The 17,088-nt window shown below is 40.0% G+C and overlaps 1 protein-coding gene across 1 annotated transcript in view; it reads right to left on the minus strand.

Annotated features, from left to right (window-relative positions):
- The window catches only part of LOC126176034 (U6 snRNA phosphodiesterase 1), a 37,138-nt gene extending 20,948 nt beyond the window's left edge, over positions 1 to 16,190 (minus strand). The window contains exons 1-4 of the mRNA XM_049923166.1: positions 16,021 to 16,190; positions 9,723 to 9,865; positions 9,453 to 9,633; positions 9,212 to 9,371 (exon numbers count right to left, since the gene is read on the minus strand). Coding sequence (XP_049779123.1) covers positions 9,212 to 9,371; positions 9,453 to 9,633; positions 9,723 to 9,865; positions 16,021 to 16,184 — 648 coding nt within the window. The 5' untranslated portion in view covers positions 16,185 to 16,190. The remainder of the gene's footprint in view (positions 1 to 9,211; positions 9,372 to 9,452; positions 9,634 to 9,722; positions 9,866 to 16,020) is intronic.
- Between the last annotated feature and the right edge of the window lie 898 nt (positions 16,191 to 17,088).

Genomic DNA, 17,088 nt, shown 5'->3' on the forward strand with positions numbered 1-17,088 from the left:
CAGTTTAGTACTGGAGGGAAGTGTTGGTGGTAAAAATTGTACAGGGAGATTCAGAAAGTAGGTTGCAGCAGTTATTCAGAGATGAAGAGGCTTGCACAAGATAAAATAGCAAGGAGAGCTGCTTCAGACCAGTCTCTGGAGTGAAGAAGACGACGACAACAACATAATACTCCTTTCACCTTTCCCGTCTTTGCTTAATATTGGTTTTCCATCTGAGATCCTGATATTCATACAGCTGCTTCTCTTTTATACAAAGACATCTTAAATTCTCCAATAAGAAATATCTAGCTTTTCCTTAGTTGTGTATGCTTCTATACCATACCATTTGTCTTCTGGCAATTCTTGCTTCAACTTTTCACATTCTCTGTCAATCCCATTTTTTTGACATTTGTAATTCCTTTTGCCTGCTTGACTTAATGCATTTTTATATTTTCTCTTTTCATCAACTAAAATGTCTCCTGTAATACCCAAGTATTTCTACTAGTCTTGTCTATTTAATCCTCTGCTGCTTTCACTATTTCATCTCTCAAGGTTACCCATTCATCATCTACTGTACTATTTTCCAAGATTTCAGTCAATCATTGCCTGATGCTCCATCGACTCTCTGCATCCTTCAAATTTATCCACAGTCCCATTCTTTTTAATTTTCTACCTTTTGCAATTTTTTCGGTTTTAATCTACAGTTAATAACCAAAAAATTGTGGTCAGAGTCCACATCTGCCCCTGGAAATGCCTTACAATTTACAATCTGGTTCCAAAGTCTCTGTCACACCATTATATAATCAATCCAAAACCTTCTGGTAGCTCCAGGTCCTTTCCACCTATACAGCCTTCTTTCACGATTCTTAAACCAAGTGTTAGTGATGATTAAATTATGCTCTGTGCAAAATTCTAGCCGGCAGCTTCCTCTTTCACTCCTTTCCTTCAGTCCATATTCACCTACTATTTTTCCTTGTCTTCTTTCCCTACTACCTAATTCCAGTGCCCATCACAATTAGATTTCCGTTTTCCTCAACTATCTGAATAATTTGTTTTATCTCAGCTTACATTGCTTCAATCACTTCATTATCTGCGAAGCTAGTTTGCTGTGGGTGTTGGCAGCATGTCTATCTTGGCTATGATAATGCATTCTCCAAGCTGTTCATAGTAGCTTTCCCACATTTTTATTTTCTTATTCGCCATTCTACCTACTGCTGCATTAACCCCACTTTATGTTGCATTTATAACCCTTCACTCACCCGATCAGAAGTCCGGTTCATCCTCCCACTGAACTTCACTAATTCTCACTTTTAGTAACTTCAACCTATCCATTTCTCTTTTTGAATTTTTTCACCTACCTACCCAATTAAGGGGTATAACCTTCCACAATCTGATCCACAGAATGCACATTTTCTTTTTACTGGTGTCTATATCCTCCTGAATAGTCTCCACCTGGAGATGCAAATGGGGGCTATTATACCTCCGGAATGCTTTACCAAAGAGGAAGCCATGATCATCTATCCATACAGTAGGGCTGCCTTCCTTCAGGAAAGATAACTGCTGCAGTTTCTTCTTTGTTTTCACAGTCATTCACAGTATCAGAACAGAAAAGCCATATTGTGGTCTCTCAACAGACAGCCCTCCATTGTGGTTGCACCTACATCTGCATGATTACTCTGATATTCACAATGAAGAGCCTGGCAGAGTATTCAATCAACCACCTTCAAGCTGTCTCTCTACCGCTCCACTCTCGAATGGCGCACGCAGGAAAAATAAACACTTAAATTTTTCTGTGCGAGCCCCAGTTTCTCTTATTTTATCATGATGATCATTTCTCCCTATGTAAATGGGTGCCAACAGAATGTTTTCACAACTGAAGGAGAAAACTGGTGATTGAAATTTCATAAGAAGATCCCGTTGCAACGAAAAATGCCTTTGTTTTAATGATTGCCACTCCAATTCATGTATCATGTCTGTGGCACTATCTCTCTTATTTAACTATAATACAAAACGAGCTGCCCTTATTTGAACTTTTCTGATGTCATCCATCAGTCCCACCTGATGCAGATCCCATGCCACACAGCTAAACTCCAGAATAGGACAGACAAGTGTGATGTAAGCAGTCTCTTTAGTAGACCTGTTGCACCTTCTAAGTGTTCTGCTAATGAATCACAATCTTTGGTTTGCCGTACCCACAACATTATCTATGTGATTGTTCCAAATTAGGTTATTTTTAATTGTAATCCTTAAGTATTTAGTTGTATGAATATAATAGAGGGAAACATTCCACGTGGGAAAAATATATCTAAAAACAAAGATGATGAGACTTACCAAACAAAAGTGCAGGCAGGTCGATAGACACACAAACAAACACAAACATACACACAAAATTCAAGCTTTCGCAACAAACAGTTGCTACGTCAGGAAAGAAGGAAGGAGAGGGAAAGACGAAAGGATGTGGGTTTTAAGGGAGAGGGTAAGGAGTCATTCCAATCACGGGAGCGGAAAGACTTACCTTAGGGGGAATAATGGATAGGTATACACTCGCGCGCACACACACATATATCCATCCGCACATACACAGACACAAGCAGACATTTCATGACTCCTTACCCTCTCCCTTAAAACCCACATCCTTTCGTCTTTCCCTCTCCTTCCCTCTTTCCTGACGAAGCAACTGTTTGTTGCGAAAGCTTGAATTTTGTGTGTATGTTTGTGTGTCTATCAACCTGCCAGCGCTTTTGTTTGGTAAGTCCCATCATCTTTGTTTTTAGATATATAAGTATTTAGTTGAATTTACAACCTTCAGATTTGTGTGACTTACCACTTAATCAAAATTTAGTGGATTTATTTCGGTACCCATGTGAATAAATCCACACTTTTCTTTATTCAGGGCCAACTGCGACTTTTTGTACCATACAGATATTTTATCTAAATCATTTTGCAATTTATTTTGGTCATCTGACGACTTTACAAGACGGTAAATGACAGCATCACTTGCAAACAATGTAAGAGCGCTACTCAGATTGTCTCCTATGTTGTCAATATAGATCAGGAATGATAGAGGGCAATCCAGTCACGCAACTGAGGCGATACGGAGGCACCCAGCTTGGTTAGATGATGCTTGTGAGGAACGGTGTCAAAAGCCTCCTGTAAATCTAAAAATATGACGTCTATTTGACATCCAATGGCAATAGCACTCTTTACATCGTGAGTCTATGGTACTGCTATCCGTATTGCTGAGGCACGAAAGCCACGTCAACATAGAATAAAGTATTGGGAGAATCTTGTCAGTTAAGATTAGAAAAGCATCAATTGAGAGAGGGATAAGAAGTTGAATCCAACCCAGTTTAAGGTGACCTGGTCCTTGTCAAAACAAATGAAAACTCTGAATCTATCTGTGAGTATTTATATTTGTCCATTAGAAGTACTTTAGAATCCTTGTCCAAATGCTTACAGACATATACAGGGTGAGTCACCTAACATTACCGCTGGATATATTTCGTAAACCACATCAAATACCGACGAATCGATTCCACAGACCGAACATGAGGAGAGGGGCTAGTGTAATTGGTTAATAAAAACCATAAAAAATGCATGGAAGTATGTTTTTTAACACAAACCTACGTTTTTTTTTAAATGGAACCCTGTTAGTTTCGTTAGCACATCTGAACATATAAACAAATACGTAATCAGTGCCATTTGTTGCATTGTAAAATGTTAATTACATCCGGAGATATTGTAAATGTAAATGTAAATGATGTACCGGAGTAGTAAAACAAGGTATGTGAAAGGCGTAACTTCTGCGTGACTGCAAAAGAATGAAATACTGCACAACTGTTCTATGGGAAGCTTGCAGTCCCGAAAGACTGTGGCGAAATGCAGGGACACCTGCAGTGAATCTGCAACTGGTGCAATGGCTGCAAGCTCTTAAAATTAAATCTCCAGTTTCATACACTACTTTCAAAGGGAGCAATGATTAATTTCTTCTTGAAAAATTGTGTTATGAAACATTTCCCACTTCTATTAATCCAAGCCTTGACTCAAGATCTGCTTTCCAACACAGAGAATCACATAGTAAGCAATAACAATGCGCTATGCCTTTGTGCGCTTCTGCATTTGCACAGCAAATCAATAGAATCCGTTACATTGTATACGTGAATGTACTAAAGACGATTGTTTCAATGCTACAACTTCCATTATATTACTTCATGACAGTGAAAAATGAAAACTGAACATGAATTGTGTGGGGATCACTAAATAGCATCTGTTATTTGTATCTGTATCTCGGTATTTATAGCTAAAGGTTTAGTGTAACTTCCAAGATCCGTAAGTTCTGTGTTAAGTAAGACATATGTTGCACCATTTAGGAGTGTGTGTGTGTGTGTGTGTGTGTGTGTGTGTGTGTGTGTGTGTGTGCGCGCGCACACGCGCGCGCAAAATTTTCAGCCATTTTATGTGCCTTTCAGCAACTCGACATCTTTACACTTCAATTATGAGTATAATAAGGAATCAGCCAAGGAGATTCCATATCACCAAAACTATCCTCAACAGTCCTAAAGGAAGTTTTTAAATCCATGACTGTGAAAATAAAGGAATATGTGTCAATGCAAAACGAATCACCTTTCCTACATTAATTTGACTGTACTATTTCTTACAGTGTGGATGAATTTCAACAATTAACTGCAGAACTTAGTAGAGGGAATTTAAGGGTAGACTTCAATTTCAACTAGGAAAAGGGTAAAATAATATACAACCAATACATGAGAAAGTAAATAGTACCAATTAATAATGAAGCCGTAGGTCCAGTTAATGTGTCTATGTATTTGAGGCTACTGATGACAATGACTGGCTTAATGTCAATATAAATTACACAGAAGAGCAAAACAGCTATTGAACGATTTTGATACACTAAATAGTTTTTTAAATTAAGCTTGCAACATACCCAAAAACTAAAATTTACAAACATCTTTTTTTTTATACTAGTTTTGACCTACGAGGCAATGTGACATGGACTTTTAAATAGCAAACAATTGCTGTGACAATGTGTTTTTTCAACTATCAAAGAAGGACTTTTTTGGCTGAAAGCTTAAATATTTAGCAGTCCTTCCATGGTGTCAGTCTGCGACTCAATGCTCTCTATGTGATGAGTAGCAATCCAATCCTTTACATAATATTGTTGATAAACAAGAATGATTTACAAAACTGCCAAGTACACCAATGAGATTTTGGGCACTAACTGATTCAGCAATCAACTATTCCTTGGGGTATGGTGGATTTTCACTATAGCCATTTAATCAACCACTTATATATGACTGCCCACGTTGTCTTAAATATAGTGCCATTAATTTATGACCTAACTTTTCCTGAATGCTTCCTCAGTTTAGCAGATCCTGTGGAAGAGTTTATAGGTTTGAGTTTTCATAGTGCCATACGCCAACATTTGATCAACATACATCTCACTCCACCAAGGGACTGGCAACCTGAAATATCATGAAAGCATCCCAGATTTGTAATATGATCCTGGATATCATTGCGGCATTCGAAAGCAGGCAATTTGGTTGCTGTTTCTAGGTGTTTATCTCCATGTAGGCACTTAACTTTTCAGACATACACATTTTCAGGGATAAGCCTTTCAAATAAAGACAGCTGTATTTCAGCAATCTGCACATGTGTGCAAATGTCCACCTTTACTGAACCGCTTTCTCAGGGAGGGCAGATGTCTGATGCTGTAGTGATTATGTGCTTTCTGATACTCAGCACGAAATTAAGTTTTTTAATTAGTTTCCAAATCTCAATTTACATGTTTTCCATCATCACGAACTGCAGAGAAGTTCCAGTTTCACACCGTGTGTGTGTGTGTGTGTGTGTGTGTGTGTGTGTGTGTGTGTGTGTGTGAGAGAGAGAGAGAGAGAGAGAGAGAGAGAGAGAGAGTGAGAGACCAAACAGCACAATCCAGTCAACGGGAAGGGATAACACGCAAAAACAAACCACAAAAACAGGATTTCAGAGCAGCAGGAAAAGGAAGCAGCAGGAGGGAGTAGGTGGAAACAATGAGAGCAGGGGGTGTCCAAGAACCACTACACATGGTGGGGCACCAGCACCCCACCAATCTGTCCCAAAATGAACACATTACCATACCACTAACACAATATAACGAGGACGACATCAGGGAAGAAGACAATAGGAAAGGGGACAAAAAACAGCTCTACAGACCAGACAAAATGTAGAGAAAAGGTGAGGAGAGCCTGGCTGGTATGAAGCAAGGTCAAGGCCTTCATAAACAACACCTACACTAACAGGGGAGACAATTTCCAGAGGAAAATTCAAGGACTTATACCTGAGAATATGAACCACTTTCACGAAGAAAACCGAGGACAGACATAACCATGCAGGGCCATCTGCTAACATCTGAAACAAGCAAGGTTGGATGGTATATTTAATACAAGGGCCAAAAGGAATGGCAATCCAGCAAAATATGGATCACCATGATCGGAGACACGCAACTAGAAAAAGGGAGGGGTAGCTCGCTGCATAGTAAAAACCCATGGGTCAACCCAGTATGGCAAATATCAAGATGGTAGAGGATGGTGGACTCTCAATGGGAGAGGCAAAGGGAAGAATGCTACATGAGAAGAGTCTCCTTGATGGCGTAAAGTTTACTACACAGGGTTGGGGGTGGAAGAGGGAGAGAAGGGCAGCCTCACAAGATTCAGCCCAGATTGAGCAATAGAGGATTTGACGTAAAGCCGCAAATCCACCTCTGAAGGGGTTATGGCGAACAGTGGGTAGGTGGCTACAGCCCCCCCCCCCCCCAAATGATGATCAAATTCATCACCTGGAATACCAATGTGGCAAGCGACCCAAAGGAAGTTGATCAAACAAGGAGCACCACCAAGAACAGTGAGAAGGTCGTGGATGGTAGAGACCAAGGGATGGCAGAAAAAACACCAAGCGATAGCCTGAAGGCCATTCATTGAGTCCATACGTAACAAAATTTGTGCGAGGGAGGAACGTTGAATGAAACCACTTCACATGTGGCAGACAAGAGAAGGTATTCCATGCCAACAGAAGACGTGAAGGCATAACCCTCAATCAGTGGATTTAGAGCCATCAGTGTAAAAAACAATGCCATCCTGAAATTCCTGTAAGAATGTTTGGAACAAACAACAGAACACCATCTGAGCAATGGAGGCTTTCAGACCCCGGAAGAGATCCAACCAAATCCATGGCCGAAGAACCAACCAAGGGAGATGGTCGGGGGAGAATGCAGGGAAGAGGACAAGGAGGAGGGATTGAAGTCATGGCGGAGAAAAGTGAAGTGGGGCCCAGCCAGTAAACCCACCTGATGATGGCTGTCCACAATCACCAGACAAACAGTCCGCTGTATATTGGGAAGATATATGCCTGAAATGCAAGAACCGAAAAAACCTCTGGGTGGCGGGACATATGGCTTCACATTGCACTAATCACACATAACCTTGACCTTCTCTGGGAGGGTATCTCCCTTGAAAATAACAATAAAGACACCAGTGTCCTTGGGGGTTATCCTTATGACCTTTCTGCACATGCTGAACAGAAGGAACACCCCTTCGTTCCAGATTGGCCCAGAGTTCATCAGTCTGAAGGACGAGTTACTTATGAAAACTGACTACCTGGATCATATTCACCGGGACGTCGCTAAGATAATCACAAGCACGAAGAGCTGCAGATTGGACGGGAAGTTCTCATCAACAGGAAAACCATCCACTTCTTAGTGAGATACTCCACTTCACCAAACTTGTCTTTGATATTTTCCACAAAAAATAATGGCTTTGTGGCAATGAATGTGTCCCTGTCATCCTAGTACAGACCAGGTAGTGGGGAAAGTGTTTCAGCCCACACTGGTGAGCCTGGCCCTCCTTCCAGGACGCAGCCAGGGAAGGGAAGGCCGCAGGGTCATAAGAAGCATCTTTCAGTGATTCATTACCACATGAAGAGATGGCCATAGGAGAATGGCCTGATTTTTGGAGCTTGATACGCTTCATGTGCAAAGCATTTGCCCTGATACCACCCAATCTGATCAGGGGCTCTCCCCTTGGGCACCAACCAGTCACAACAAGGGCCATCTGGCACAGCTGCCGCTGCCAGGAGTTCTGATGCTCTGGAATAAGAAGCAACCACTCCTACGAAAGTATGAGGCGGCAACAGCTTAAGTATCAGAAGTGTGATCCCTATGTTGTCAGATGGCTTACCCAGATGGGTACATAACAGCCCCATCACACTGACTGGCTACATGTGCTGATGAACCAGTGTGGCGGAGGGTGCTATAGTAGGGAAGGAAGGGGGGCAGAGGAACCCATGCCGTAGGCACTAGGGATGGAGTTCTTCCCCAAATGGCTCATACTACAGAGAGAAAATTTAGAAGTGGAGGCCAAACCCCAAAGTGGGACCAAAAATGCCTAATCAGAAGGATGACAGAGAAAAGGTAAGGTGAACAAAACTGCATGGAAACCAGGTGGATAACAAGATTGACATGAGTAAGAACACAGAGAGAAGAGGAGGGGGGGCACAGCGGGAGGAGGAAGGACAGGAAAAGAAATGCAGCCCAGGAAGGAAGAATGGACTGCAATAGCTCAAGGCCATGTACAAATTCACAATAGAACCACAAGCCCCCTGGGGACGGGTTAAGGCACTGGACTAGTATTCTGCAGGAGTAGTGTTCAGATCTCATCTGGCCATCAGATCTTTGAAAACATTGTCAATTTCCTTTATGAGCTTAATTCTGCTATTTGGACTCTCTTACAGAATTTAAAAATCTCAAAATAATTGCGGCAATATTGACAGTTCTTGTCTGAGAAAATTAAATTCTGCTTTTGCAACACTGCTACAAAACATTTAAGTACTCAAAATCTCTCATAAATGGCACCTTAACTGCTTACACAACCAGCAAAACTAACCAGAATCTATAATTATGACAGTATTTCACTGATGAAACTTGTGCCACCATATGATGTACTTCAATTCTGTTACAAAGAAACATAGGCACTTATTACGAGTACATTTTAAGAACAGAACAGGCAAGAAGCAGATAACTACCAACTGCTGAAATAATGGCAATTGATGCTAGTCTGGAACACAATTTCAATCTGTGTATGCCTTACCTACATGCTAATTGTGTGCACACTTAACTTAACCTCAATTCTGTATCGAGTACAATATTTTCTTTTTTACAGATAATTATGATTCTTACCTCATAGAAGGCAGGTAACTTGAATTCAGAAAGACATTCATCTAACACACTTATTGCACTCATCAGAGCATCTGCCCCAGAAGAAACTGTCAGCCCAATAAATGTTCTGGTTTTTGCTTCATTACAATACACATTCACTGAATCAAATGTTATACGAAACCTGCAATTTTGAAACATTTGAATACTTATTTGAGAGCCCAGTAAACAGTTGAATCTGCACAGAACAGTTTGTGTATTTTACCTTGGCAACTCTTTTACTTTCTCAGAAACAGAGTCCACAAAGGGGTCAATCCAGTGATGCCGCAATACAACTGTTTGGGTGAGGCTTATGTGTAAGTCACTGACAGGTTTAAGTACAGCTATGCTCTCCAACAGATTACAAAATACCTCCAGCAAAGTATGTAGTGAAGGCGATGGATCACCTGCAATGTTCATGTATTTTGTTAGAAGTTTCAGAAAACTATGTAACATGTAGCAAGTTCATTTACATGTGATATAAATGATTTATTACATGGTATATATACAAATGTCACCCAGTTTCCTCTTTCATGTGGAAAGGATCTTACTCGTCCTTCATGAAGCGATGGATCATCATCTGTTCTTTCTTGTTCATCTTTATTGTAGAGCGAACGCAGAGCAGGTGGAAGAGGCAATCTGTAACAAAGTTTTGTCTCAGTATAACTATTAATTTTACAGTACCTATTCTATCACAAATGAAAGTTGGACTGTGACAATACAAAGTCAAGGATTTATGAGAATACACTGAGCTTTTCAATTTCCACATAAATCTGTGACACTACTAGCATTCTGCCTTGGCAGGCAATGACTATCTACAACAGTAAATTACATTTCCCTGATCTTTTCATACCACCACCATTCCATGGCATCAGTTACAGAAGATACTTTCAGACAATGATGACAGAGAGGATAATGATGGAAGATACGAATCAGCATTTACATCTAGCATTGGGGGGGGGGGGTTTAGCCAAGAATATCATCATAAAAAAACTGTGTTCTCATAAGGTCCCATAAGTAACAAAACTTTGTAGACTCAGTGGCCTATTCTGTGTGTTATTTTACAGCAGAGTACTCATTATGCCCACATTGTAACTGGCAAATAAAACACACGGCAAACAACTGCTATTGTTAACTCTTTAATCTTGCTTGCCTGCTTATCTTAAGTTACTAGTAGCATTATATCAATAGATTTTAGATTACATTTGTCTGTATGCAACTGAATAATTTCAATTTTCATTTAGCCAGATGGTTTTCACCTAACTTTATTATGGATTCTTTAGTGGTCTAAAATACACATTCGTTAATTTTTTGATCTCATGAAGAGGAAGAATCTTCATGGCTGTGTAACAGGTGAAGGTATAAATTAACAAAAGACAAGAAAATCATAGAAACTTAACCTGTATACTGTTTTATCACTACACTTCACTATACTACTTATGGCTATTCATATTTATTCCAACTAAATTTAATCCAGTAAATGAGAAGGAAATCTGTTACTCTGAAAAGAGCTGGTGCCTCCTCAGTTATTCTGCATAGCTGCAGTTTATCTCTTACTTCTAAATTATTATTTATGAGCTATGTCTGTAAGAACATAATTACTTTCATCACTAAATACAGAGCGACTTTAGATCACATTGCTGCTTTCCAATCAGCTTTACAATGAACACTGGTATTTGCCAAGTAGCTAACAGAACCTTTCAATCCTTAAATTGTAAAATAAGTAGATAATGAGGTATATTTGTTTTCAATTTCTTTCGAGTTAGTGAGTATTCCCTAGTTGAATGAAACACGTTTGCATCAGAGTACATAACTCAACTCTGAACCCTAAACAAAAAGGCAGCAGAGTCTTCCTAAAAATTATCTTTCGCTTATACTACAACTGTTGGCCACTGTTCAGCAGAAACTGATTTATATGTCAGAAAGAATAACCATTAAGGAGTAATACTGAGAAAGAGAATAAGAATGCCTAAAATAATTAAAGAAGCTGCTTCAAGATCTTACCTACTTCACACAATATTCTTACTGCTTGCTTCTACTGAATAAACACTTTATTCCCTTTAAGCCCATTGCCCCAGAAAATAATCATGTACACTCACACAAAGAGCTATGTCGATACTGCTAAGGAAAATATCAACATTATTAAGGAAAAGAAGTTGCAGGGACTGACTAAAGACAGGTGGTGCTCCAGGTGTCTCACCTCAGCAATGCCACCCATAGGCCAAAATGCCTTTATAAGCACAGGCCTGGAACCCCACAGTGCATTGATCATTGTGTGGACACACTATTGGAAACTGGCTGCCTGCTACAGGATTGGACTTCTGACTGCTTTAAGGACTGTTTATTGATGAGCTGATTATAGCTTTTGGATGACTTACAGTCTATCTGGTATCATTCTTCCATCACCAAGCTTGCACACTCACCGACTCAGCTCATTCCATTTTTTGGTGAAATGTAAGTTGTTCTGTGGCTGTTTTATTGTGTATTAATAAATGCTGTGGATGATGGTCGCAAAAATTTAATCAAGCGTGTACAAAAAAGATGACAAGGATTCTGGCCACTATTCCCTAGCACAGAACTCAAACCTGTAAACGTGGACCAGAGTTTCTTAAACTTTCGTGGTAGCAATCAATGTGACTTGCACGGCAACAGGCAAGCTAGGAACAGTGTATACAGTCAAGGGTTGCCACTTTTCCCATGCTGTATGAGACATACTGTATTTTAAGTGAAATTTTGTGTATTGCATTTTGAACTGCTGACCTGTAAAAATGAATGTGTGTCTCTTAATATTTTAAAATCTGTATTTGATTTGAGTGCTGTTGAAGTTCACAGTAGCCTCTTTATTTTTTCTCTTTGGAGTCTCAGAAGAAAGAAATCTTGTAATGATGCACCATTCACTGGTAAAGCTGAGGATGTTGTGTAATTTACCTTGTCTTCCGCTGCATTCTTCCCTTCCAGCTAGAACTGAAACTCATTAAGAAAATAAGAGCCAACAAAATTTTAAAAAATATCTGGAGTCATATTTTTCTAATCAACTGACCTCTCAAACATAGCAAGACAAAGTGACCGCAGCAGAACTATTGTGTTTCACACTGTAAAACACCCACAGTTACACCAACATCAATTGTTCAAATAAACTTATATCTTTGGGGATTCCAGTGTTGCTAGCAGTGTTTCATGGGGTAGAACAAGGGGAGAAAATTTAGTGCAATATATTTGATTTCAAAGCCTCCAAAAGTTCTTGTGACTGAACTTTTGCTAAAAATTGTTTCTTTTCAGTTGCAACATAGCCAGCAATAAAGGTAATCATAAAATGCTTCCTCACTCTGTAAGATACTTCACAGCTACAAGTGGTGTACAGAACAGTTGCTAGACTTTTATGAAAGTGCCAAATTAATGAGTGTGCCACTAACGTAGTTTATGAAAATGGCCTGTCTTCAGACAAGATTAATGCCTATACTGTTCACCTCTGCAGCACAGCAGTAGCGTTAACACCTACCATGCAATGGGAGCCAGGTTCGATTCCCAGCAGGGGTCTAGGTGCTGTGTGTCCATTTTCATCATCATTGACACACAAGTCGCCGAAGTGGCGTCAACAAAAAAAAGACTCAATACGGCAGCTGAACCCTGAGGGGGATATCCCAGCCAATAAATGCCATACGATCATTCCACTTTCAATGCCTATACTGCAGACAACACTAACATAATTTGCCGGCTGGAGTGGCCGAGCAGTTCTAGGCGCTTCAGTCTGGAACCGTGCGACCTCAATTTCCTGAGATCACAGATGTACTCAGATTTACTTAACTGTGCTTTATTACTGAAATTCTAACAAGGGAACCTCCCCATCGGACCCCCCTCAGATTTAGTTATAAGCTGGCACAGTGGATAGGCCTTGAAAAACTGAACATAGATCGATTGAGAAAACAGGAAGAAGTTGTGTGGAACTATGAAATAATAAGTAAAATATACAAACTGAGTAGTCCATGGGCAAGATACACAACATCAAGGATTGTCTGAGTTCAAGAGCGCCGTGGTCCCGTGGTTAGCGTGAGCAACTGCGGAACGAGAGGTCATTGGTTCTAGTCTTTCCTCGAGTTAAATTTTATTTTCGCAAATTTATGATCTGTTCGTTCGTTCATTGACATCTCTGTTCATTGTAATAAGTTTAGTGTCTGTCTTGTGATCGCACCGCAAAACCGTGCGATTAGTAGACGAAAGGACGCACCTCTCCAATGGGAACCGAAAACATTTGATCGCAAGGTCATAGGTCAACCGATTCCTCCCCAAGAAAACACGTCTGATATATTCTATACGACACTGGTGACGGTATGTGCGTCACATGATAGGAATATGTTGTCGACCCACCTAACTTGTACACTTGGCGAATGGGTAAAAAGGTTCTTCTACCTTGCCCAATTTAGGTTCTCTTGTGGATGTGATAATCACTCCCAAAAAAGGGATGAAAACATAAGAGTTTGACACACAAACTGAAAACAAAAAATAAAACTTTTGACTCGAGGGAAGACTTGAACCAAGGACCTCTTGTTCAGCAGTTGCTCACACTAACCATGGGACCACGGCGCTTCTGACCTCAGAGGATCCTTGATGTTGTCTATCTTCCGCATCAACTACTCAGTTTGTATATCTTACTTACTTTTTCATAGTTCCACACAACTTCTCCCTGTTTTATCGATCAACCTGTGTTCAGTTTTCCAAGGCCTATCCACTGTGCCAACTTATAACTAAATCTGAGGAGGGTGCGATGGGGAGGTTCCCTTGTAAGAGCTGCAAGCAGCCTTATTTTAGACTATCTTAAATTCTGCCATTTCTGGTTCACCTCCTGCACCCTAACCATTTGAGGAATTGCCGTCCAAACCATCCCTGCACTGGGATCTGCCCAAACTGACCACTTTTGTAACCAGACAGGGCAGTAACGGCCGCTTCACTAGGTCAGCCATGCTGCACCCTCCGCCCGCCCGCCAGCCAGCACTCAGCCATACAAATTATCTTACCCCTTTCCAACTGTAGGTGACTGAACAACATATGTGTAACATTACGTAGTCAAACAATGACATCCAGTTTGTTCAGTGGATGATGAGAGAAGTGCAGAGGAACAAGAAAAAGAATGTCAAGTCACCCAAAACAATTGGTGGATGAAATTCTGTGTGACCTGGGATATTAATGTTGTCCACAGTCCCTGTACCCCAATGTTGGGAGTTTTCAGCTCTAGCACCAACAGTGTGCTCGTAACATTGTTTCGATGCTTCAACTGTGACGTATCGGATGATAATGTGTTTGCACTTGTATACAACAAAAATATATTGCACTTTGATCAGACATAGCATCAAATCTAAAGTCAATTCTTTGACAACAGTTAACACAAGAACAATAAATGTTTGTAAACTCATGCTCCCAAACGCACTGTGTTTCTAACAAGAGTTGTTATCACTGCCTTGAACGAAAAACCAGTACAGTTGGTAGAACTATATCAAAGAAGCAAGCATACACAATGTAACAAACATGCAATTTAATTGCTTCCCAGTCTGTGATAGTCACTACAGCAGGAAAACATTTCGGGACAAGTTAATACTACCAGGTTTTAACACTGAGAAACACCACAATGATTTTTATTTAGAGTTTTGAATTCAAAATAACACAGCCTCAGAATATGATTAAAATGTAGCCTATACATGCCACTAAAAAAATTAAAATAATAAGTAATACTTTCAAACAGCTGTGAATGGACATATAATTGACTTTTGTTTGGATCCTGTAAAATTATAGTCTTTTCACTGTATTACACTTAAATTATAAGTACATCTTGACTTTTTTCCACACCCCAGAGATCACACTCCACGGCATATAACTACTAATGTAATCTGTGTGTGTGTGTGTGTCACATATGGCACATCAAGATTATAAAACATTCACGGTCACAAGTTTCTTCAAAACAATTTTAATTAGCCTTTCTAATATTATAGATTACATAGAACACTTTATTAGACAATCTGCAACACTGTGATATTCTTTCTCCATCAGTTTGATTAAAGTTAACATACCTACATATTTGAGGCATTTTCTGCATATTTAAAAAAAAAAAAAATCGCGGTACGCCTCTAACGTTTTAGCCGAAAATCCTTGACCCAACGATACTAATGTGTAACACTAATGTCTACAAATATTAACAAGAATAACAGCTCACTCGTCACAGGGAGATGTTGACTTAGGTTTTTACGCAAGCAGAAAGATTGTTGTGAAAATGTAACACGATCATAATCGACGTACTCACGAACTCATTTGCGATTGTAAGAAATGGGTGCAGTGACAAGGATTGAGCGACCCAATTACCAATGTGCAACTCTTACCCCATGTTACTGACACCAAGCCAATTTGTTCGAACTGCCTATAAACAATAGAACACTTTACCGTGGGTATGACGTGAAATGGGAGTACGCTTCACAAAGCAGTGGTCTCAGTATGGTGGGTTTCATGTTTTTTCCGAAAATGGCTGTGGCGTCAACTCACAAAAGCTTTATCAAGTCTACGACCAACCACAGTCGCACTCTTATTAAACATAAGTGTGAACATTTATACAACTTCTGCTATTTCTCTGTATTAATCCTATCCCTGGATAAACAAATGAAACTACATCATTCATTCGTTACAGCTTAGTTCCTACTGGAAAAAATCGGTACGCCTGAAAATTGGAGATTTAAACCGCCTAAGCTTCAGTGTATATACAAAACATAACCTACAAAATCGTTACGATCCTACTGGGTAAACACAGAAATTACTTTACAATGTCTGCACTCCTTTTCTTTTCTTCTGTTGTATTCCAATCTGCTGGAACTGCTCTCTTCACTGAAACTCTGACTCCCGGAACTGAATCTTCATCACTGTTATCACTAGAACCGTAACCACTTAGCAGTCCTAGAGCGCCCTTCATATCACCCGCCATACTTTACTACTGCCACCAAAGACTTACCATACCGATTCACACTGGCCTTCACGGAACTGCACCACACACATTACTGTCGCGATACTTACTGCTCCGAACATTGTTACCGTCTGACAGTAGGTGCGACACTAGCGCCTCAAGCAGTGAGAAAGCATCCGTCAAATTAAAATTTGTTTTAAATTATTTTTCTAGTTAATTGACGAAATAGTTATTACATTTTTGTGTTCCAAGCATTAATAAATTGTCATGAGAAATGAACAATCATGCAATAAATGTAAACACAGCCGAATCTCCCTGATTCAGTGACATAAGCTACAACTTTATGATGAGGAAATACTTCCGAATATTTGTATAATTGCAGATTACGCCATAAAAAGTAAGAGAATACAAATACGTATTTCATGGATAATAAAAAAAATATTTCTTGTGTTGTCTGTTCTTCTCTTGACACATAACTTCTCTGTAGATAGAGTAATGTTTCGTACAGCCTTACAGTCCACTCGACTTTCTAATACATAAATATTTCTGTTAATGTAATAACTAGAGTCCAGATTATATGCATCTTAAAAACCTTAAAATATACATGAAAAGTGTCGAAATATACAAGCTAGTTACTGCGTACATTACATCTCAAAGTCGAAGCTGTGGAGGTGGCGCAGTGGTTAGACACTGGACTCGCATTCGGGAGGACGACGGTTCAATCCCGCGTCCGACCATCCTGATTTAGGTTTTCCGTGATTTCCCTAAATCGCTCCAGGCAAATACCGGGATGGTTCCTCTGAAAGGGCACGGCCGACTTCCTTCCCCGTCCTTCCCTAATCCAATGAGACAGATGACCTCACTGTCTGGTCTCCTTTCCCCCAAGCAACCCAACCCTTGAAGCTGTGCATATCAGTTACGAGGA

Source organism: Schistocerca cancellata, chromosome 3 (assembly GCF_023864275.1).
Source record: "Schistocerca cancellata isolate TAMUIC-IGC-003103 chromosome 3, iqSchCanc2.1, whole genome shotgun sequence".
NCBI lineage: Eukaryota > Metazoa > Arthropoda > Insecta > Orthoptera > Acrididae > Schistocerca > Schistocerca cancellata.